Source organism: Callorhinus ursinus, unplaced genomic scaffold (genome assembly GCF_003265705.2).
Source record: "Callorhinus ursinus isolate GAN/ISIS: 27379988/994484 unplaced genomic scaffold, GSC_fseal_2.0 scaffold14, whole genome shotgun sequence".
In the NCBI taxonomy this organism is placed as follows: domain Eukaryota; kingdom Metazoa; phylum Chordata; class Mammalia; order Carnivora; family Otariidae; genus Callorhinus; species Callorhinus ursinus.
Window position 1 is genome coordinate 40536112 of NW_027397076.1, and position 24927 is coordinate 40561038.

Consider the following 24927-nt stretch of genomic DNA (forward strand, 5'->3'; position numbering starts at 1 on the left):
TTTCCATCTCTGAACTTTTATTTCTTTTAAAGATTTTATTTATTCATTTGGGATAGAGAGAGCACAAGCCAGGGGACAGAGGGAGAGGGAGAAGCAGGCTCCCCGCTGAGCAGAGAGCCAGATGCCGGGCTTGATCCCAGGACCCTGGGATCATGACCTGAGCCGAAGGCAGACGCTTAACAGACTGAGCCACACAGGGGCCCCATCTCTGAGCTTTTAAAAAATCGTTTGCCCCCTAGGTATCTTGAAGAAAATGAGACAATGAAACACAGCTTGTAGATTTGAGAGCATTTCCCCACACAGAACACTATCTTACTTGATCCTCACAATAACCTTATAAGTAGATAAGGCAAATACTTCTATACCCATGATTAAGCTGTATAAACTGAGGTTTATAAGTCACAATGAAGCAGGACTCCAGAGATCGACTCCAGCACTCTTAATGTGATAACCTGGGGACTGGACATGCATAAACTGGAAAGCAAAATGGAATTATCACTGAGAACTGCGCCTCAGAAAATCTTTTGGTGTCTTTGCCTACATTTCATGTATATTTTTCCAAGACAAACTTATACCACGTTCGCAAAACACTAATTTTCTGACCAAAAGGTCATGGTCGTGTATCTACAAAGTAGATAACCTTATAAAGTGTTTTCTTTCTGTGGTGAAATAGTCTGAAAACAGCTCCCCCTCGCTGTCGTTTGAAGCATATCTCCGCCAAAGTCAAAACGCAGAGCTCGAGCAGAGTATTTCTGCTTTGCTCTGGACCGGCAGCTGGGCTCTAGCGGTCCAGAATGACAAATTAATAGGTATTTGGTCTCGCTTGCTTCAGAGCATCTCTTCCTGACCGGAGACTGCATCTTTCTCACTCCCGAGCGCAGGGATCTGGCGATTTTTCGCTCCCATGTGCTGGACAGCGCTGCCTGGGTGGCCGCTCTCAGGCAGCTGCTCTTTATCCATCCAAAGAGATGTCCCCACGATTCAGCAGTAACCAGACGAAGTCCCCACGGACTACCGTGGCCCAATTTCCGCCCATCCCCTCTGTGGGAATCAGGCTTTTCCCGGAGGAAACCCCAGGAATCCAGCTCAGAGAAACTAGGCCCCCGCCCCCAACTCCAGAAAACCAGGAGACGCTCCTCTTCCCTGTTGTGGATACACCCGCGGCAGCCAGGGACGGCTTGGGTGGGGGGACGGGGGGGGGTCCGGTAGGATAACTGAGTGCGTCCCTCCGGTCCTCAGACGTAGGTCGTAGGCAGGCTAACAAATAGCAGGTATCAAAGATTTATTGAGAAGAGAGCGCCTTTTAAGTCACCCCCAGTTGTTGCCCTGGGGTGCGGAGGGAGAGGAGCGGAGCGGGGAGAGATGAAATTCTCGGAGCCAAGTGGCCTAGGGAATAAAATTAGCCGGGGGTGGCGGGGGGGGCGGGGGGGAGCGGGGGTCGGTTGGCTAGTTGCGGAGGTAGAAACCCCGGCTACAGGGGGCGGGGTCGAGTTCCAAGTTCAGGCGCGCTCGCCCGTGCTCGCGCGGAGGTGGACTCGGGATTTCAAGGTACCGCATTAACTACGTCTGTTGAAGTCAAATGAGGAGTTAAGGGGGGCTTGAGGAAATACTGGTAAGCCCAGAAAAGGCATGGCACGTCCAGTTCTCCAAGTTTTTGTAAGAGAAGCGTGGGAAAGCGCCACCATCCTGACTCTTAAGCCGAGGAATCGGCGAGTCTCCCAGCCCCACCCCTGCAGCAGTGATGCAGAGGACAATTACCGACGTAGAGAGGAGGGGAAAAAAAAAGAAAGAAAGAAACCCCCGGAAAGGGGAGGAGAGAGGCGAGAGAATAGGCACGAAGCAGTTTCCAATCAGTGGGACGAGAGGGAGCGCCTTCTGGGGAAACGAACCCCACATAAATAATTGAGTTTGGAGCCCAGTGCTTTCAGAGGCTCGGAGCGCACCTCCTGAGCGTCTTCCGAGTTGAGAAAAAAACAGAGCAGGGAAAGGGCCCAGCGACGGGATCGAGAGCAGCTCAATTGACGGTGGGACGCTGTGCCTGCAGACGTTCGCAAGAGGGCCAGCAGAGCCCAGCGAGCCCCGAAGGCAAGGAGCCCTCGAGAGCGGAGGTGGAAAGAGAGCCGGCCTCCCGAGGAGGCGCTGCATGGGCAGCATGCGTATCTCCGGAGGCCCCGCCGCAGTGTCCGCGGACAACTCCAGCCAGTGGTGGCCTCTGTCTGCCGGTGGTGCCAACCGCAGCCGGGAAGCGGAGGCGTTCGGGGAAGGCCGCAGCCCACCTGGGGACGTGCGCGACGAGGAGCTGGCCAAGGCGGAGATCGCCGTGCTGGCTGTGACTTTCGTGGTGGCCGTCCTAGGTAACAGCAGTGTGTTGGTGGCGCTGCACCGCACGCCTCGCAAGACGTCCCGCATGCACCTCTTCATCCGTCACCTCAGCCTAGCCGACCTGGCTGTCGCTTTCTTCCAGGTGCTGCCGCAGATGTGCTGGGATATCACCTACCGTTTCCGCGGACCCGATGTACTGTGCCGCGTGGTGAAGCATCTGCAGGTGTTTGGCATGTTCGTATCGCCCTACATGCTGGTGGTCATGACCGCCGACCGCTACATTGCCGTGTGCCACCCGCTGAAGACGCTGCAACAGCCAACGCGCCGCTCGCGCCTCATGATCGCTGCTGCCTGGGTCCTGAGCTTCGTGCTTAGCACGCCGCAGTACTTCGTCTTCTCCATGGTCGAGGTGGACAACGTCACCAAGACCATTGACTGCTGGGCCACCTTCATCCAGCCCTGGGGTCCCCGCGCCTATGTGACTTGGATGACGGGTGGCATCTTCGTGGCGCCCGTGGTCATCCTGGGCACCTGCTACGGCTTCATCTGCTACCACATCTGGCGCAATGTCCGCAGAAAGACGGCTTTGCGCGGGGAGAAGGGCGCGGAGGGCGCGGGTGGCCCCTTGCATAAGGGGTTCCTGCTCGCGCAGTGTATCAGCAGCGTGAAAACCATTTCCCGCGCCAAGATCCGCACCGTGAAGATGACTTTTGTGATCGTGACAGTTTACATCGTTTGCTGGGCGCCCTTCTTCATCCTCCAGATGTGGTCTGTCTGGGATGAAAAACTTGTCTGGGTCGGTAGGTATCCGGAGAAAGGAGGAAAGTGCAGGGATGCGGCTGGTGTATGTGTCGGGGGCGGGGGAGAGGGTGTCTCTTTTCATAATATCCTCTGGGGCAGTAGTTCTTAAACTTCTGCGTGCCTAAGCATGACGCCTTGGGTGAAATTATCAAAAAGGCAGTTTCTGGGGGGGGGTGGTGTCTCCGCCCCAGACATTTTGATTCAGTAGATCTAGAAATAGGCCCAGGATTCTCCATTTGTAGCTTGCAATGATCCTAAGACAAATCCAGAAACTGCGCCCTAGAGTCAGCCACGCACGCAACTGCAAAACAGAATAATGACTTTTTGTCACATCACTAACCACTGCACTAATACTCTGCTTTCAAGTCTATTGGATTCAGAGAAATATTTCTATGGCAACAACTGCTTTTTGCTAGTTTGTAAAAAGTTATCACAATTAATACAAAAATTTTGTAGAAATGCCTCAAGGGCAAGCATAAACTGACATATTTTTCTAAAGAAAGATTCTTAAGAAATCAATAATTCTAATTTAGCATTTAGTTTTCCATTTCTTATAATCTTTTAATTTTTTTCTAATAATTACGGTAACATTTTTTTTCTGGTATTTTAAAGCAGGATCACTGATAACCTCTAAATTTGTTAAACTAATGAATTTGTCTTTCAGCACTAACTTAACCACACAGCTGCAGCCTCTGCAGACAACTCTTGGAGTTTACAGAGAATGTCCTCTACGCCTACTAGCTTGTTTGATTTTGATTCCTCCACAAACTGAAAAAACTAACTTCACAAGAAATCCCCCCCAAATTATTTAATATTGGGTCTTGAAAAAAGTATTTCCTTTTAGTAAGAAAAAAAACTTTTTCAAATAAAATATATTACAGGAATGTTACCAACAGCAGCTGTAGTTGGGAGATAGGTATCTGGAAAGAACTGTCTCCTTTTGTTAGTTGGGATTGCAGTAGGGAGTATATGTGCTATACTTGCTTGGTTGTAATACTACTGATAAATAATACAACATAAATGGTATGTTTTGGCTTACCATTTCCTATCTTGCTTGATCTTAGCAGCCTCTTAATTATTGCGAGTCAAATAAAAAACTCAATCTATTGCTTTATCAGGATTTAGACATAATTTTTAAAAACTTTACTACTTGTGCATAGGCATGCTGATGATTTTCATTCTTTTTGAATACAGTCTTAGCCATGGATCATGATCACCTTTAATAGTACCATCTTAGCACAAAGTCTGATTAAATAACCTGCAGTTTATTCCAGTATAGCAAGAGTGAGAAGACCCAGTTTATATTTAATAATCAAGAAAAAGTGCCTGCTGATTATTCTTATCTTTAGAAAAGGTATATTATCAGTGTCATAGTTCTGTGAAAGGTTATAATCTTTATGTAGTTTACCAGTGCAAATTAGCATAAAATATTTCAAAAACTCATTGGAATTTCCTAAGTCAGCTGTTCTAATATAATTTAACTGTTCAAACCGCAAAGATAGTTTTCTTTTAAAACCAAAAGAAACCATAGAAGAAAAGAAAAAAAAACCCAATTCCACAAACAACTAAATAATAATCTTCTAATAAATAATCTAAATAAATAATCTTTCAGGGACCTATTACTACTATGTATAGTTTTATTATGGAATATGTTTAATATTAAAAAATATAAAACTACTAAACATGGTCCATAATGTCATACTTTTGTCTTAGTCGTGAGGATGAATACAATTTTATATATGTAGCTATAGACTTTGGAAATTTCATTGAAATTGCAGCCATTCTGTAAGCGCTGTGTCCATTAGCACATACTAGTGCTAAGATAAAGAATACAAAAATTTTTTAAATAAATTAAATGATGAATCACTATATTCTAATCCTGAAACCCATATTACACTATATGTCAACTAACTAGAAGTTAAATAAAAATTTGGAAAAAAAAGAAAAAATAATAAATTACTTAATATTCTTAGCTTCTTGAAAGTCCCATTCATTCTGCTGAAATATTTTTAAGTGGTTTAAGATATCTGAATTAATCTCAACACATCTTGCCTATGAAAATATTTTACAGCCAAGCAATTTCCATACACTGATAAACAATATACTTCATTTTCTGTATTAACCCATAACTTTTTGCCACTTCTAAGAGTCTGTAGAAAAATGAGTTTATCCGGTGCACAGTAACTTGCATGTGACTGTTTAAATCATCTCCCCCCATGTTTTTTGTACAGAATCGGAAAACCCAGCCGTCACCATCACAGCGCTAATGGCCTCCCTGAATAGTTGCTGCAATCCCTGGATCTACATGTTTTTCAGTGGCCATCTCCTGCAAGACTGTGTCCGGAGTTTCTCATGCTGCCGAAGCATGAAGCAAACATTCAACAAAGAAGATTCTGACAGTGCGAGCAGAAGACAGACTTCTTACACTAACAACCGAAGCCTGACCAACAGTATGGGTACATGGAAGGACTCGCCTAAATTTTCCAAGTCTGTCAAATTCATTCCTGTTTCCACCTGAGCCCACATTCACGCAGCCTGACTCTTGTAACCAACTTTTGGGTCCACTGGCTGAATCCTAGAAATCAGAACAAATGAACTTATAAGTGATAAGTGTAAATCGATGTGTTGAGGACAAGACTGGGTTTCTAGTTGCATTTTCGCATTGCTATGACCACAAGTTATGAATTATTTTATACGGGATGCTAATTAAAAAAAAAATGCTACACTAAAATTTGCAGGCCTAATTCCCAGAAATAGAAGTTACATTTCTAAAGGAAAAACCATAACCACCCTGGCTTTACATTCTGTTGTTGGTTTCCTTTCTTTTCTTTTATTATGGACATAACTAAGGCTTGATTGATTTAGAAGTCATACAATGTCGGGGCATTATTTCTGAACAAAGGGAGCTCATCATCTGTCTTAGTGTTTGAAACAAATTAGAAGAAACTTGAGAGAAATTGTTTCCATCCAATAAAAATGAGTTTATGCATCTGAAAATGCAATCTCACACGATGGCCTGGAGATGGGAAGGTGCCTTGGACAAGCATGAGCACTTGAGGCATATGGACCAGGGGATGCCTGCTTCACAGCAGAAAGAGGAAAGTTCTGTTCAATGCTGTAAATCACCTAAATTTCAAAATGATAACTTTAGAACTGGCATTTCCCTCCTTGTTTTAGGTTCCTCGTGTTTTATGGGTTGTTGAAAGCACAATTACTAAGATGCTGAAGGGTAGAGAAGATATTGTCAAATGGCCAATAAAACCTTTATTCTCCCCCTGCAAGGCCATTTTAAAGTCAGATTTGTATAAGGAATATCCGATTTTATTAGAAGAGTAGAAATGGATTATACAAGGTACTATGTAGACTTTCTCTAGAACATTGTAAATATGTTTTGACCAGTGTTATAAGGTGTCCTGTATTATGCTGGTTCATGTGTGGGGTGTCCAGATTATTACTTCATGTTTGGGGTGTCCAGATTTATAAATAAGAGAATCTTCTAAAGAGTGACTCACATCTGGGTGGCTCAGTCGGTTAAGCGTCTGGCTCTTGGTTTCTGCTGGGGTCATGATCTCGGGGTCCTGAGATCGAGCCCCGTGTGGGGCTCCACACCCAGCAGAGTCTGCTTGTCCCTCTTCCTCGACTACACACCCTCCTTTGCTCTCTTGAATAAATAAATAAATAATCTTTAAAAAAAAAGAGTGACAGGATATAGAAAGTCCCCTCGTGCTTAATTAAAAGTAATTTGGTCTTTCTTTCTAGTCTCCCACCCATCTAACAGTTATATAGCAGAGGAGAGGCATGGTTGGGTGGATGGGGGTGGGAGATTGGGCGGGGGGCGGAACTGTTCTGCACATAGTATGGTTTCCTTTGCTATTAAATGCATGACTTTGACAAATTACTTAAAGACACATAAAGCCTTCATTTCCTTGGCTATACAGTAAGGTTGATAACACCTCATAGGGTTGTTGTGAGAACCAAATGAAATCAAGGGTGTGAAAAGATCTTCATGAACCGACGAGTACTCTATGAATGTACCAGTTGCTTTTATTATAGTCATAGGGTCTTCAGAATCGCACAGCGTTTTCCTGTTTACTTTCCATTAACCAGAATTTGTTGGTTTCATGCCTGGGATATAAAATCCTAAAATTTATATATAGCTCTGCTGATTCATTGGAAAGCATGGCCAGAGGCCACAAAGCCTGACTCCTGCCTAACCAGAGTTTTCCAATTTAAAGATAGAACTTGCTTTCCTTTAAATGCAGGTAAATCAGAGCCAGCCGAGAGCATAGGTTTCTTTTATTTCTAAACAGAGATAAATTACAGCATTACTTGGCTCTTCTGACTGCATTTTTCATTAATGGAACCCAGTGTTGTTGTTGTTGTTGTTTTTTCCGAGCTTTTTTGTCTGGCTCCTTCTCCTTCTTAGAGATCATGCAATTATTTGAGGATACCTCATCAATGTTTTGTATCCCTTAGAGGAAGCAATAACCAACAGCATTATTGTAGTGTTGTGTTTTTTTTAACTTTGTAGATAAGAAGCTGAGGACTGTACAGCCCTGTGAGAACCTAGAAGCTTCGATTTCCCTCCTCTTCATTCGTTTGCCTTTCCAAATTCTCAGGCTCACTACTCCCTGAATGGACATGCCTAAAAAAATTTCTATAAAAAAAGTTTTATAGAAATTAAGCCCGTAGGTTTTAGAACTCTGTTTTTTAAAAATAGCAAATATGTCTCTTAACAGGCACTGTTGTGAGCCACCAATTAAATGAATCCGTTCTTCATTATTTGGGTCATAACAGTAGCTCAGTAACCCTTCCCTTGGGACTCTGTCAGCCCTTGTGACAACTTCTCTTCAACAGTTCAAAACTAAAGTCCTTTTGGTTGGTACGAAGATGAGCCCATCCAGTTCCAAAATAATAACCTCACGTTTTTTGTACAGATTATTTCAAAATGTTGACACATACCTTCAGGCAAAACAATTCCGTTTGAATCTTATTTCCAGGAACATCTCTCAAATAAGATGATAGGCATATCAACCTACCCAGCTGTGTTCCCTCCTTTTAAATGCATCAGGAGACAAGATAACACTAAAGAGTAGGGGGATACACCCGAAGATCCAAGTGCTTGTTCTGCACTAGGCAAGTAGACAGTTTTATTCTCTGTGATTTAGGCTGAGAAGCTTAACTTAGCTAGTTGCTAAACGTCCTTGATGTGATGTACCTGGAAATGGCATTCGTATGTCCCCAAACCATATTCCAAATTGAAAGAGTCCTGCTTATCTCTATCAGAAGAAAGGAAACTGCAGGTGGTAAGGAAGAGTGTGCTAGGAAGGAAAGAGTCCCCTTTCCTGACAGAGGAGAAGACCTGAGATACTATGCCTAGTGAAGGCTTGCAATCAAGGATAAATGTGTTATATCACCTTAGTTAATTTTGTGGAGTTATCTGTGGGAACACCCTGCAAAAATATAATATTACTGTATCTGTGTGGGTATGTAATTAGTAAACAATCCACCGGTAGGGAGAAGCTGGTGGTGTCAGCTACTGGGCATTTGATAAACATTCATTGTTGATGAAAAAGGAACATTTTAAAGTATGTATTAAGGGATTGATGGGTTAATTTGGGACAGTGTTTTTAAAGTGTAAAAATAACTGTGAAGGAAATCAGTGAAATTCTTCAGTTAAATATACACTCGCCCTACAAACAGAATTTCCATCACCATCAAAGGAGTCTCACACCATAAATGAGGGAAGGGTGTGGTTTTTAAAGAGGGAAAAAATGAAGCAGACGTAATGACATCCAGTACCCTCCTAAACTTACTACGGTTCCTAGAATGGACATCAAACACAACTTTAATCTGTTATCACACAAGTAAAGTAACTCAATTAGGTTAAAGTTTGAAGTTTTTGAGACTTGAAAATCTGCCTTTTTATAATGCAATTTCGTCCTCGAAGTTTTAAATTATAGCTTCAGAATTTGAGTCTACCCCTAAGGCATAATTAGAGCCATCGAAGAAGCGGTTCAGCCTAATCCTTCACTCCATATATCAGAGAGTAGGCTCCTTTAAAATCCAGGTAAATTGGGCCCTTATAGGTTTTCATACTGGAGGCAAGAGCTGTATTTAGAGTAAGCCCAGGGCAGAGCCATCTGGAAGGTTCAGAAGCAACCACTGTATCTCTATTATACTGTATTCACCCTTCTTCTTGTGATGATGTAAGATGATAAAACGCCTACGTAATAGATGAAGTGAGGTGAATGGCGTAGGTATTGTCATGTAGCATTAGCCACTACTGACCTGACAATAGGTCCAAAGGACGATCACCTGCTTTCAGACTGTGGTTGATCACAGAAATCGAAACCACAGATGGGACAGATTACTGTAGTTGAATGTTTATAAACACGTGCATTGCTAATTGTTCCAAACTATTCGTGCATATTGAATGTATCTAAAAGGCATTGATAAAGCACTAATTTTGGAATCAGTTTTTTTTTAAAGATTTTATTTATTTATTTGACAGAGAGAGAGACAGTGAGAGAGGGAACACAAGCAGGGGGAGTAGGAGAGGGAGAAGCAGGCTTCCCGCTGAGCAGGGAGCCCTATGTGGGGCTCGATCCCAGGACCCTGGGATCACATGATGCTCAACGACTGAGCCACCCAGGCGCCCCTGGAAGTGGTTTTAAAAATTCTTCTAAATGCTTACAAAATATTCATCTAATCCTCAGAACAATGGTACTAGCTAGAAACTATTATTAACCCCTTCTTAAAGATAAGAAGAGTGAGGCATGGAGAGTAGAAGTTTGTCTACGTTTAAAATCCTCTAGGTAAGATCACGGCCAGGATTGGACCTCAGCAATGAGGCTGCAGAGACTTCACTTGTAGCACTATGCTAGCCTGTCTCTCAACAAACCCTTTCAGTTTCATACTAAATGTTGCAATTAGAGACAGTCATCAAGACCAATGAGAATTCCTCTTATTACCATTGCTGTTTAATGTCATCCTAAAAGTCTTCAAAAAACAATAAAAAACAATATGAACTAGAAACAAAGGCACAAATATCAAGGATACAGGATTACCATAATTTACCTATGATGTAATTATGTAGTATAAAAACCCAAAGTAACCCATTGCAAAGCTACTGAAACTAATAAAAGACAGTAGACAAAAGCAAAGAGCATTTTTTTTTATACCACCAGCGATCGTAGAGACAATATATTGAAAAAATAAATCCCTTCTGGGCACCTGGGTGGCTCAGATGGGTAAGCTTCTGCCTTCAGCTCAGGTCATGATCCCGGGGTCCTGGGATCGAGTCCCGCATCAGGCTCCCTGCTCCTTGGGAGCCTGCTTCTCCCTCTGCCTCTCTCTCTCTCTCTCTGTCTCTCATGAATAAATAAATAAAAAGTTTTTTAAAAAAATAAATAAATCCCTTCATAATAGCAACTATCTGGAAATAAACAACACAAAATGTTGGAACCTCTATAAAATATAAAGTTTTAATGAGATATATAAAATAAAGCTTAAGTCAACAGATGAAATCTATGCTTGAATACGAAGACAATAGAAGATACTGATTTTTCTTTTTTTTTTAAGATTTTATTTATTTGACACAGAGAGAAAACACAAGCTAGGGGAGTGGCAGGCAGGGGGAGAGGGAGAAGCAGGCTTCCTGCTGAGCAGGGAGCCCGATGTGGGACTCGATCCCAGGACCCTGAGATCACGACCTGAGCCGAAGGCAGACGCTTAACTGACTGAGCTACCCAAGCCCCCAGAAGATACTGATTTTTCTTGATGTATAGCTTTAACGCAATTCCAACAACAACAAAAATCACTAATAATATTTTTGAGCCTTATCAAATGTCTGAGTTGACGGGGGCCCACCAAAATGTTAACAGTGCTCACACCTAAGGGATGGAAAAAGTGGAAAAGTAAGGGTGAAAAAGAATATGGATTTGCAGTTTTTCCTATTTGTATTTCAATAATGCTTCCACTTTTTACAACATTATAATTTAAAAATTAACAAAGATACCTCCTATATCCTGACATGTTTTTCAAGGCCAATGGCACAGACATGAACAGAAAAATTGATGAAATACAATAGATTGTCTATAAATAGATTCTACGTCACACTTTGTGTGAGTTTTACATAATAAAGGAAGTCTGAGAAGTTAATAAAGGAGGGAACCATTATTCTAACAAACAGTACTGATACAACTGCTTAGCAATTCTGAACAACAAAAAGTCTATTTAGTTTCTCACTCCATTCCAGACTCTCATATTACATTTGGAAAGGCTAAAGAGTTAAATAGTAGAAGATAACAATTTTGAGCCCTTACCAAAGTTCTGGAGTGAGGAGAATCTTTCAAATCTAAAAATATGACGGGAAAAACCATAAAGTAAAAAATGAATAGATTTGACTATAAGTAGCTTTAAAATTTCTCTTAGTATCTTTAAAAATAGCAAAAGTAAGGTATATTTAAACATAGTATGATCTCTAACTTTCATGTCTGGAATTTTTCTATGTAGCCCAGAAATACACTATCTAAGAATATAGAGGTAAGACCAAAGATTATTTGTAAGAAACAGAAAGGCAACATCACATATATGGCCCACTGATCTGCTCAGAACAAACCGAAGGCCAAAAAATATACAGGTCTACAAACATTTAAAATGTTCCAGCAGGCCATGTTTAAGTTGCAAAGGAGATGAGGAAGAAGAGGTAGCCCAGGTAAAGGTAAAAACACCTCTCCATGCTAGATCTTTCAACAGCAAGTACATCTGACAAGATTCTGTTGACCCTTGGACATGATTGGAAAGCCAATACTTGTTTCCAGTGACTTCATTTGGTCATGTGGTTAAAAGGCACTGATGATGTGGTATTTGGAGAAACAGCTATTTTTCAAACATGGAAAATAAGTTTTACTTTTAGGCAGTGTCTTAATCTGTTTGGGCTACTGTAACACTACCACAGACTGAATGGCTTATTAAGAGAAATTTCTTATAATTCCAGATCGAGACACCAGCAGATTCAGTGTCTGGTGAGAACCCATTTCCTGGTTCATAGATTGCTGTTTTCTTGCTGTAACTTCACATGGTGGACGGGGCAAGGGATAAAAGAGCACTAATCTCATTCTAGAGGCTCCATTCTCATAATCTGATCACCTCCTAAAAGTCCCACTTCCAAATACCATACGAATACGGTTTTGACATACGAATTGTGGGGTAACACAAACATTCAGTTAAAAGACAAATAAACATATTCTGTTAGAATCCATATCTAAAATTATATTTAGCTGTTATATTTATTGCTATCCTCTCAAATTTGATGGGCTATGAAGCCGAACTGTAATCTGAATGACAGGCTTTCATTAAAAGACACTTTGAGTATATCCATAAAATTAAAGGTGCATGAGTCAGACCTCATCTAAAACTAAGATCTAATTTCCTTTATTAAAAACGGTTGTACTGGCAAAAGAACCTTTATCTTTCCACTTGTTTTCAACATAACCGCACACTGAGAAAATCTTTTTTATGATTTTAGCATTTTCTAAATAGGATCCATATGAAGAATGTATGAAAGAAGAATTCAAAATGCAGTGAAATTCTTTAATTTGAGGGTATTTGAATATTATATTGCAGATCTTCTTACACAATATTTAAATTTGAACTTTTCCTCTAAATAACATAAAGTTTTCCCCTAAAAATTATTTCTAAAGGTAGAGTTCATTTGGCATTTGGCAATTCGCCCCCCCAAAATGTTCAGGGACCCCCTAAAACTCAGCTGCCAAATCAGACTCCCTGGCCATTGATCCATCCCATCCCAGGCCTAGCACAAACTGGTATGTCCCAACTGACACTGCGATCTGGGTTATACCGCAACAGGAGCCAGACCCACTTCATCTTGGCGCTTTCTCCTAGCCTTGTGCTTATCTGTATCAAGTCTAATCTGATTTTGAATTTCTATAATGTTGCTTTGAGATTTTATCACAAGTCTGCCTCATCATTAGACCAGAGGTTATCAACACTGTGTACACATTTAGATCATCTGGGAACTTACAAAAAGTAATAAGTACACTCTATCCCAAACCAGAATCACGTCAGAATCTCAGAAGATTCTGGGCATTGATATTTCCAGGTACTTCAAATATACACCCAGGGTTGAAAAAACAAGTGCCCCAGACTATGAGATCCTCCAGAACTGAAGTTCTTTGAGTCCCCTGCCAACCTTCAGGTGAGTGCTTACATGCATGATCTTATTCATTCCGCATAACCAAGTTTATTAAATAAGTATGAATGTCGACATTCTGCAAATATGGAAAGTAAAACTCAGATGGAGTAAGCAATTTTTCTTAAGTTACACATATTTTAGGTTTGGGAGCCAGAATATTATCTTGGTACCTGAAAGATAGCTGCAGGCACTCAATAAACATTTGGTGATGAATGAATGAATGAATGAATGCCTCTACATCCCATGGCTTTTTGCACTACAGCATACTGCCTCTCTGGTCTTCATATTCTCAAAGCACTCAACCTTTGTAAAGCCTAGAACAAGTTCTAAATAATGATTGGCGATTAAATGAATGAATCAATCAATAGACTGGTTAACAGACGGACCAATAAGAGATGATCAAATGAGTGTGTGATACTTTCCCCAATTCCAACCTTCAATCTTGAAGGAAGCAGAGTGATCTCTTTTTCCTTCCATGTAATAACCTGGCTGGGAGATGACCCTAATGGTATTTTGCCATTTACTCTGATGTCTTACAGTCTTGAATTGCCAAAATGTTAAAGGTAGAAATGTGGTTTCCTCCTGGCCATCTGCTTTGCATTTTTCTAAGGCTCCCTAGAACTCTTACACTGCTCTTCCTCCAGGTAGATCTCACCAGCACTTCCCAGCGCAGCTACTACTATTGCCATCCCCTTTGGTTCCCTGCTTCGGACTAGATCAACCAGAGGCTCAGCATTTCCACATAGCACAGTGGCTATTTGTGGAGAAAGGTACTTCGTGGGTACCCAGATGGTTGGCTCAGGACCCAAGATCCAAAGATCAGGTTCATTTCTCTTGGGCATATACCTATATGTGGGATTTCTTTATGTCACAGAGTAGATGTATGTCTAGCTTTTCTAGATACTACTCTACAGGTTTCCAAAGGGGTTGTACCAATTTATGCTCTCACCAGCAAAAGTATGAGAATTTCATTTGCTTTGCAACCTCTCCAACACTTGGTCCTTTAAATTTCAATCTCCCCTTTTCTCTCTCTCTCTCTCTCTCTCTCTCTCTCTCTCTCCCTTTCGTTAGCTGATTTGAAAAAACACCAGTTTATATGGTATGGATTTGGTCTCTGTCCCTCGCTACCATGTTGTATTGACCTGTTGTATCTCAGCCCTGAGATCCCACTTCCATGCTCTGTACTCTACTCCCGGATGCTGGGGCTGGGGTCTGCAATCTGCATTTCCCAGACACCTTTGCCAACCTGCTGCCTGTTTGATTCTCTAATAGGAGACACCAGTAGGAGATTGAGGTTGGGTGTCCCTTCAGCTGTGGAGGAATCATGTTTAAGAAGAATTTCTATTAGAAGGATTTTAATGCTCTCAAGAGAAAACAAAGGAGAACAAGGGAGAGAAGAGAGAGAGCAGATAATTTAAATAGTGAAGGCAACTCTTCCAACCAGTCCACTCACTGAGTTTATGTCTTCACTGATGATGAGATAGAAGATTTAGAGCCACCATTCTCTGCATTCCCATGAACCTCTCATAATATGATTGTACCACCCTACTGAATATAAGCCTAATGCTTAGAGATGTAGAGATGTATCATGACCCCTAAATGAAAACAATGCTTCACCTTGTACTCAACTAAAGAAAAATCGACCAGATCTACCTCAGCATAATGAACCTCCAGTGCTAATTCTTCTGAAGGGATTCCCAAGAGTAATGGTGCTTATGCTAAATTGTTGTCCTATATTCTAGCTCTAGAACATAAGCTTCAAGTAAAATGTAGCTTCTCTGTATGGGTCAGTAGTAAGCTTAAGTTCCATATAATTAAATGACCTTTGTAGGACCGAATCAAGCACCTCCCTGAAGTTTCCTAGTCAATAGAAAAGCTGAAATTTCTCAGAGGAGATTCTATCATGTTATGTGTATCCTGTTACAGATCAGCATGGAATATGGTCCAAGAGTGCCCTGAACCAAGGGCACAAGGTATTCTCCTACTTATGTTCCCCTTTTGCCTTCATTTTGGAACCAGGGAGACTTCTCATTTATGGGTGCTGGTTGCCTGTAATAATCAGGGCCCCAAGGTGGTCATCAATTATTGTTCCCTGCATATCCTTGACCACTCCTCAGTTATAATCTATGTAACCTAAGTTTTAAGATGAAGAAAAGGGTAGGGAGATTCCCTGGTCCTTAGGACCATGGCAATAAGAACAAATTAGGAGGGATGCCAAGCAGAGAACCTCTGAGCAATGAGCGACTGCTGGCATTAGGCAAGAACCAGGAGGATGAGAAGGTAGAAAAGATGATAGAGTGAGAAGAGAGGAGCTGAGTCACATCCTTTGAGATTTATATAAGGGTATGTAAATCAGTGTTTTTCCATGACATCCAAGGTCTTCAATTCAGTGAACTGGACTTAATACACATAAATAAAACACTGACTGTGGCCTTAAATAATGTAATACATGGACATAAAAGCAGGCACTGTGATATCCATGTAATTATAAGAAAAAATATATTAAATTATAAGAGAAAAGATTGTAGAGGAAACCTAGAAAGCACAAAGAGGGGGCGTGAAGTCAATCATCACAGAAAATTTTCTACACTATTTGATTTGTGTTAGGCATTTAGACAGAACTTTATCAAACCCTGTTTGTTTGTCTGGAGACCAAGCCAACTCCAATCCGCACTTCCATCAAAAAAAAGTGGAGGTTTCATATGAAAGTAATGTGGTGGAAAGAATCAGTGATGGGACAATATCCTTTACTTCTGTCTGAACTCCACTTATAATCTTTCCATCTAGCCCAGAATGAAGACAAAGACTTCAGTACTACAATTATAAATTGACAAGAGAAAAATATTTGGATGAACATTCCGTTCTCTCCATTCAACCCTGACCCAACATGTCCACTGAGGATGATTTTTCAAGTTTAGTGCAGTTTGGTGGAGACTATCACCAGCTGTTACAGCAGGTATTGGAGCAGGAGATAAACTCTGGGGATCGGCAAAGAAGAGTTTGCTCCAGAGAAAACCCAGGGAGGAAATATCCAACTAATGCAATTCATTTTTCCAAGCCAAGTGCATTTCTCACTTGTTCTGTTTCACACCCTCCACCCCCAAAAATGTGTTCGAGATGACAGCCTTGTAAAGAGAGTGTGAAAATGAGCCCAGCTCTCCCACAACATCCACATTTCATCAGGCCTAGGATATAACAAGGTCAGTGTAGAGGAAATCACTCTCTCCCCTGGGTTGGATGGAAGCATTCAGACTTTGGATTTCTGCTGGCCTATCCACGGTGATCTCAAAATTCTCCTTTGTCCTCTTCTTTAATGTCAGAAGCAGAGCCCTCCCATTTATATAAGGTCTCTTGTCTTCCTTCCTTTACCATCTTCCCTTTACAATCCAGACTGTCCACTGCTCAAAAACTGGTCAACAAAAGTACACTTTTAGTCAGATATTTACAATTCCCTTTAGGCTCTCAAATGAAGCTGAAATTTGGCATCTGATACCCTTGGATTCAGGAAACTCAGACGAACATAGAAGGATAAGATACTCTGAGCTTGAAGTCAGTCCAGTGGAATCTTCGAAGAAAAGATTTTCATCTCTACCTTTTAGGAAAGAATATTGGTGATACTGTCCTAGACACAAAAAGTAGGATCAAAAACAGTTGCCTGGGCCAGTAAAAAAGTCTATTCTAGATGAGAAAACTACTTAAAAACCAGTTTGAAATGCACTAGCAGTACCATTATGCATGACCCTGAGCCTGGAGATTATAAAATGATAAAAACAAATTTTCAGTATTTTTATCAAAATGACTTCCTATCCATAGGAAAGCTTTGTCTGCACACAATCCCACAAGCTCATGTTATTTGTTATGTAATGGTTTTAACCAGTAACACTCCTGATTCCCCAGAATTTCTAGGAGGAATATCATCCTCTAGGATCCCCAGGGTTGCTCTCTGGTTCATACCTGACTTTACCCTTTTCTTTACATTCCATCTGCAACCAGTCATCCAGCTCTGCAGGCTAGCTAGTCTTGTGGTTTTGCAGGTGTTTTCCTTCCTTTCTACATCACTGCCAACTCCTAAATAAGGCTTCTGGCAGCTCTTGGCTAGAGAACACAAATAATCCTGAACTTGGACCTGAAGAGGCTTCGACTTGTTATCTCTTTTCTCTGTATGATGTTGGCCCAATCATTACACTCCCCAAGTTCCATCATCCTTAAAATGAGATTAATAATGCATGCTCACAGTTTAATATACTTGGAATTAAGTGCTTAAATTTCCAAGAAATCACACATCTTGCATCTTTCACAGAATAACAGTATGTACATAGGAAGCTCTAGTACTCGTCCTCTTCTTGTGTCAGCTTGTCAGCTTTCTCTTTTGTCTTCCTCTTTCTCCTATCTTCCCTTCCTAATCCATGCTGCCCACTGCTCAAAACCTCATATTCCAAAAATATTCTTGTAATCATACTGCTTTTCAGCTCAAGAATTTACAATGACTCCTTCCGACTCCCAAGTTAAATCCAAATTATCTCCATGGCCTTGAAAGCCCTTCAATTCAGCAACCTCGAATTAGCACAGATGACTAAAACATTGACTGTGGCTTTAAAACTAGTGGAATACATAGACATACAAGAAAAAACTGTAATATTCATGTAATATGGTGAATTATGGAAGAAGAATATAGAGGGAGCCTAGGGAGCCCAAAGAGAATTCATGGGATCAAATATTGAGGAGCAAAGAAGCATTCTGGAGGCCATAGGACTGAACTGAGTTTTGAAGGATGAGTAAGAATTAACAAAATAAAGATGGGTAAGAAGGACATTCAACCAGCCATGGTCTGTTCAAACTTAGTTTTAGTTCTCAATATGAGAAAATAGTCACTAATTATATCCTACATTCCTAGAACACTCTAGCTAATGTTCTTTCTTGTTTCAATTCCATGGTTTACTCATGGAACCCCAAGAATCACCTCACTATAGTTTTCTCAGGCTAAATGCTCTTTACCCTGACCCTTCCTCTACTCTGATTGCCATCTGAATGCTTAGGGGTGGCATATGTTCATGTGCTCTTAGGCTGGCCTATATATGGCCATAGACTAGATTTCCAGTTGTTTCACATTATTAAAACAAAGGTCTCTCTTAGGCATTGTTTTAAGTCACTGGTTTATTAAATGTTTCTATGACCACAAGGAAAAGACAGATATAAAATTTTTGAGGTTCTTGTGCCAAAGAAAGGAAGAAGGAGGAAAGGATGTTCTATAAATTTGAAAATTATAATACTGTTATCTATAAACAGCCAACACTATTACCCATAACAACCAATTAACCTGCAATGTTTGGGGATTAAGAGTTACATTCCACAGGAGGTAACATTAAATTTTAGAAGTCTACATATTTCCAAAATTTTTTTTTTGTACAGACACCCTTGTAAAGACATTTTTGTGATTAGTTAGTAAGGCAGAGGACTTTATTCTTGGAAGCAAACTAAATGGTTTTACTGTTCAGAACCACTCCCATTGGTGCCAACAGTCTCTCCTTTCTACCTTACTATTTGCAGTTCCCTTCACTAGCTAAGTACTAGTCCTATAGTTCCATTCCTATACAGTTAGGCTCATAAGCCTAAGGAAAGCTACCACTTAATAAAAATACAGAAAATAGGGGTGCCTTGGTGGCTCAGTCAGCTAAGCATCTGCCTTCGGCTCAGGTCATGATCCCAGGGTCCTGGGAACGAGTTCCATATCAGGCTCAGCAGGGAGCCTGCTTCTCCCTCTCCCTCTGCCTGTCTGTCTGCCTACTTGTGATCGCTGTCTGTTAAATAAATAAATAAAATTAAAAGAAAAGAAAATAACATAAATCAATCTAATTATAAAGCAGGGACTGTATCAGGGTTCATTTTTTATCCTTGCATCTAAGGCAGTGCTAGGCTTGCCTGGCTGTGTATTGAATGTAGAAATTAAGACAAAAACCTGACTCAAAAAATCCAATTTCCATTCCTTAGGAAAATCTTTATATCAGGGCCGGACTTAAGAGAACAGCCCACATATGTCACCTTCCCCGGGTAGCAGTATTAAACCTCTGTGTACACATCAGGCAGAGTCCTTTGATCTCAGGAAAGATGGCCCCTCAATCCAGTCCACTGAGTCTTGGCCACTGAGATGTCAGGGATCTATTTATGACTTTCTGGAAATGATAAGGGAGATGAAGGAGCAAAAACTCTGCCCTGTGCTGTCTCTTGCTTCTCACCTTTGAATTTAGTTACTTGATAACATTATGGTTAGAGCTACATTAGCCACCTTTGGACCATTGGTTCCCTAGGGCCAAGAGAATGCACGGACACCAGTGTAAGCCTTTGACACCAATGGACTCTCAAACCATCCCGGGCGCTGCCCACCTCTGGATGCCATGTTATGTGAGAAAGGTAAAATTCTCCTCTCTTAGTTAAGCAGTTACACATTGGAGGTCTTTTACTTACTATGCATTGGTCATACGTACTTGTGCTTGAAGCTGTCCTGACTGGTATACCTTTGCACTATATCACTTAGGATCAAATCTGATTTTTTTGTGAAAACACTTTTTGGCATTGTTATTAGAATTATTCATAAATATGAGCACTGAGTAATGTACAGGACCCTTGAATCATTATATTGTATACCTGAAACCAAAATCAGACTGCATGTTAATTATACTTAAATTTTAAAAATAAATTTTAATTATCCCTGGGCTGCAAGGCTGGTTCAACATCCGCAAGTCAATCAATGTGATACATTAACAAAAGAAAGAACAAGAATCATATGATCCTCTCAATAGATGCAGAAAAAGCATTTGACAAAGTACAGCATCCTTTCTTGATCAAAACTCTTCAGAGTATAGGGATAGAGGGTACATACCTCAAGATCATAAAAGCCATCTATGAAAAACCTACAGCGAATATCATTCTCAATGGGGAAAAGCTGAGAGCTTTTCCCCTAAGGTCAGGAACGCGGCAGGGATGTCCACTCTCACCACTGCTATTCAACATAGTATTAGAAGTCCTAGCCACAGCAATCAGACAACAAAAAGAAATCAAAGGCATCCAAATCAGCAAAGAGGAAGTCAAATTCTCACTCTTTGCAGATGATATGATATTGTATGTGGAAAACCCAAAAGACTCCACCCCAAAACTGCTAGAACTCATACAGGAATTCAGTAAAGTAGCAGGCTATAAAATCAATGCACAGAAATCAGTGGCATTCCTATACACCAACAACAAGACAGAAGAGAGACAAATCAAGGAGTCGCTCCCATTTACAATTGCACCCAAAACCATAAGATACCTAGGAATAAATTTAACCAAAGAGGCAAAGGATCTGTACTCAGAAAACTATAAAATACTCATGAAAGAAATTGAAGAAGACACAAAGAAATGGAAAAACGTTCCATGCTCATGGATTGGAAGAACCAACATTGTGAAGATGTCAATGCCACCTAGAGCAATCTACACATTCAATGCAATCCCCATCAAAATACCATCCACTTTTTTCAAAGAAATGGAACAAATAATCCTAAAATTTGTATGGAACCAGAAGAGACCCCGAATAGCCAGAGGAATATTGAAAAAGCAAAGCAAAGCTGGCGGCATCACAATTCCGGACTTCCAGCTCTATTACAAAGATGTCATCATCAAGACAGTATGGTACTGGCACAAAAACAGACACATCGATCAATGGAACAGAATAGAGAGCCCAGAAATGGACCCTCAACTCTGTGGTCAACTTATCTTTGACAAAGCAGGAAAGAATGTCCAGTGGAATAAAGACAGTCTCTTCAACAAATGGTGTTGGGAAAATTGGACAGGCACATGCAGAAGAATGAAACTGGACCATTTCCTTACACCACACACAAAAATAGACTCCAAATGGTTGAAAGACCTAAACGTGAGACAGGAGTCCATCAAAATCCTAAAGGAGAACACAGGCAGCAACCTCTTCAACCTCAGCTGCAGCAACTTCTTCCTAGAAACATCGCCAAAGGCAAGGGAAGCCAGGGCAAAAATGAACTATTGGGATTTCATCAAGATAAAAAGCTTTTGCACAGCAAAAGAAACAGTCCACAAAACCAAAGACAACCGACAGAATGGGAGAAAATATTTGCAAATGACATATCAGATAAAGGGTTAGTATCCAAAATCTATAAAGAACGTATCAAACTCAACACCCAAAGAACAAATAATCCAATCAAGAAATGGGCAGACGACATGAACAGACATTTTTCCAAAGAAGACGTCCAAATGGCCAATAGGCACATGAAAAAGTGCTCAACATCGCTTGGCATCAGGGAAATCCAAATCAAAACCTCAATGAGATACCACCTCACACCCGTCAGAATGGCTAAAATTAACAAGTCAGGAAACGACAGATGTTGGCGGGGATGTGGAGAAAGGGGAACCCTCCTACACTATTGGTGGGAATGCAAGCTGGTGCAACCCCTCTGGAAAACAGTATGGAGGTTCCTCAAACAGTTGAAAATAGAGCTACCATATGATCCAGCAATTGCACTACTGGGTATTTACCCCAAAGATACAAATGTAGGGACCCGAAGGGGTACGTGCACCCCGGTGTTTATAGCAGCAATGTCCACAATAGCCAAACTGTGGAAAGAGCCAAGATGTCCATCGACAGATGAATGGATAAAGAAGAAGTGGTATATATACACAATCGAATATTATGCAGCTATCAAAAGGAATGAGATCTTGCCATTTGCAATGACGTGGATGGAACTGGAAGGTGTTATGCTGAGTGAAATAAGTCAATCAGAGAAAGACATGTATCATATGACCTCACTGATATGAGGAATTCTTAATCTCAGAAAACAAACTGAGGGTTGCTGGAGTGGTGGGGGGTGGGAGAGATAGGGTGGCTGGGTGATAGACATTGGGGAGGGTATGTGCTATGGTGAGTGCTGTGAATTGTGCAAGACTGTTGAATCACAGATCTGTACTTCTGAAACAAATAATGCAATATATGTTAAGAAAAAAAAAGAAGATAGCAGGAGGGGAAGAATGAAGGGGAGTAAGTCGGAGGGGGAGACAAATCATGAGAGACAATGGACTCTGAAAAACAAACTGAGGGTTCTAGAGGGGAGGGGGGTGGGGGGATGGGTTAGCCTGGTGATGGGTATTAAAGAGGGCACGTTCTGCGGGGAGCACTGGGTGTTATGCACAAACAATGAATCATGGAACACTACATCAAAAACTAATGATGTAATCTATGGTGATTAACATAACAATAAAAAAATTTAAAAAATAAAAATAAATTTTAAAAAATAATTGTTCACAAATATGAATATGTATGCATTGTCAAATACAGGGTCTGAGCTAGACAAAATTGTCAAATAAATGGAGCCTATTTTTGGATCGCCTTTTGCCTGCTAGACTATTACTCCATGCCCTCACTTTGCCTCTCAGAAATCTTACTCCCAGGTACTCCAACTATGATACCCTTTTGGAGCTTCCATCCCAAACAGTACATGGGGTCCTAGCCAACAACTTTCTCCATGAACTTTGTGGCATATGCTAGACTAGCCTACCATAATAATGATAGAAATAATAGTAACCTGTATTGAAATTTACTATGTATCAAGCACATACATACACTGTCTCACTTAACTCTCTTGGCAACCATACAAAGTAGGTACCAGGGCGCCTGGGTGGCTCAGTCGTTGGGCATCTGCCTTCGGCTCAGGTCGTGATCCCAGGGTCCTGGGATCGAGTCCCACATCGGGCTGCCTGCTCAGAGGGGAGCCTGCCTCTCCCTCTCCCAGTCCCCCTGCTTGTGTTCCTGCTCTTGCTCTCTCTCTCTCTCTCTCTCTCTCTCTGTCAAATAAATAAATAAAATCTTAAAAAAAGAAAAGAAAAGAAAATCCTTTAAAAAAAAAAAAAGTAGGTACCATAATTTGTCACTTTTGCTGATGAAAAAGTGAGGATTTATTTTTTAATTTAATTTAATTTTATTAGTTATGTTAGTCACCATACAGTACATTAGTTTTTGATGTAGTGTTCCATGATTCATTGTTTGCATATAACACCCAGTGCTCCATTCAGTACGTGCCCTCTTTAATACCCATCACCAGGCTAACCCATTCCCTCACCCCCATTTCCTCTAAAACCCTCAGTTTCCCCTCAGTTTCTCAGAGTCCATAGTCTCTTATGGTTCGTCTCCCCCTCCGATTCCCTCCCCCCCTTCATTTTTCCCTTCCTTCTAAAAGTGAGGATTTAGAACAATAAAGAACTTTCCAAAAGCCTCATGGTCAGTCACTGGTATAGCAGGGAATGAAATGCAGGTCAGCCTTATACCAAATTCATAATCCTACCACTATGGAGTATCGCCTTTATCTTAGATGTGGACCTTTCTGTCAGGAGAATCCCTAGTCTACACCAATTACTCTGTTGATTGAATCGGTGCAAAAAAGATTTATAGGTTTATCTTCTGGTAATTAAACAATTTGCTTATGTGGCTCTATTCACTGTGACATTTTCCTTTTACACTAAGATTTTTCCAAGTCTTAGAAACAAACCTACACAGTGAAGCTCAGGGAAAAAAATTGTGTGTATATATATATATATATATATATATTTCTTTTTTTTAGAAGATTTTATTTTATTTATTTGAGAGAGAGAGAATGAGAGATAGAGAGCATGAGAGGGAAGAGGGTCAGAGGGAGAAGCAGACTCCCTGCAGAGCAGGGAGCCCGATGTGGGGATCCCGGGACTCCAGGATCATGACCTGAGACGAAGGCAGTCGCTTAACCAACTGAGCCACCCAGGCGCCCTATATATATATATTTCTTATTCATACTCCACTTTATTTTCTAAGGATTTATGCCTGCTCAGACAAATCCATATGCCACAAAAGAACTTTTTTCATGACGGGGAAATCATTTCATAAAGAAAATCAGGCCAGGGTGAGATCAGCCACAGGAACATGTACCACACCATCCTGCATGGTTGACGGAAGTGTGCCTCATTTTCTCAGTTTCCTGGCTAAGAGGGGATGTGATCAATTACAAGAGTCACAATGTTTACAAGAGTCACAATGTTCATGAGCTAAACCAAACCTGCTATTCCGGAGAACAGCTTGTCTTGACAGTAAGAACTGAGAAAACTATCTTCCACCATCTTCCAAAACAGAAATAGTGCATCTAAACACGGAAAGAGAAACAATGTCTTTGAACACCCTAATGTTTTCTTCCTGAGTACTGTTTTCAAGAAAATCATGCCCAATCTCAAATATTTACTAGAAATTTGACTTTGTAACCCATTTCGCTAGTTTTAGAATAATTCCAATAAGGAATTTTGGAGTACTTTTTGCTTGCATGGTAAAATTTGAGTCACTGGTACATTCATATTTGGGGGGTATAGATTCAGGTTAAATTTAGATATTCTGCATTATGGGGTACTGGCTTATGGAGGAAAAATCACTACACTTGTTATTGGGAGGTATTACTCTAATAGTAATAACAGTGTGATGTTTCAGAGCTCAGTTTTAGGTTAAGACAGAGCTAGGTTTAAATTTACTAACAGTAAATATTTACTAATTTTACTAATAGTATGATATTTGA

General features: G+C 40.8%; 1 protein-coding gene across 1 annotated transcript; it reads left to right on the forward strand.

Annotated features, from left to right (window-relative positions):
- The first annotated feature begins 210 nt into the window (after positions 1-210).
- On the forward strand, positions 211-8205 carry AVPR1A (arginine vasopressin receptor 1A). The gene is made up of 2 exons (XM_025883216.2): positions 211-3122; positions 5355-8205. The coding sequence occupies exons 1-2, from the start codon at positions 2144-2146 to the stop codon at positions 5639-5641; spliced, it is 1266 nt and encodes a 421-aa protein (XP_025739001.2). The 5' UTR covers positions 211-2143; the 3' UTR covers positions 5642-8205.
- The last annotated feature ends 16722 nt before the right edge of the window (positions 8206-24927 follow it).

What these genes read in the sequence shown, in the direction of transcription:
- AVPR1A (XM_025883216.2), top strand. Translation starts at nt 2,144, where the DNA reads ATGGGCAGCATGCGTATCTCCGGAGGCCCCGCCGCAGTGTCCGCGGAC. An exon ending in TGAAAAACTTGTCTGGGTCG is followed by an intron (nt 3,123 to 5,354) that starts GTAGGTATCCGG and finishes TTTTTTGTACAG; the next exon opens with AATCGGAAAACCCAGCCGTC.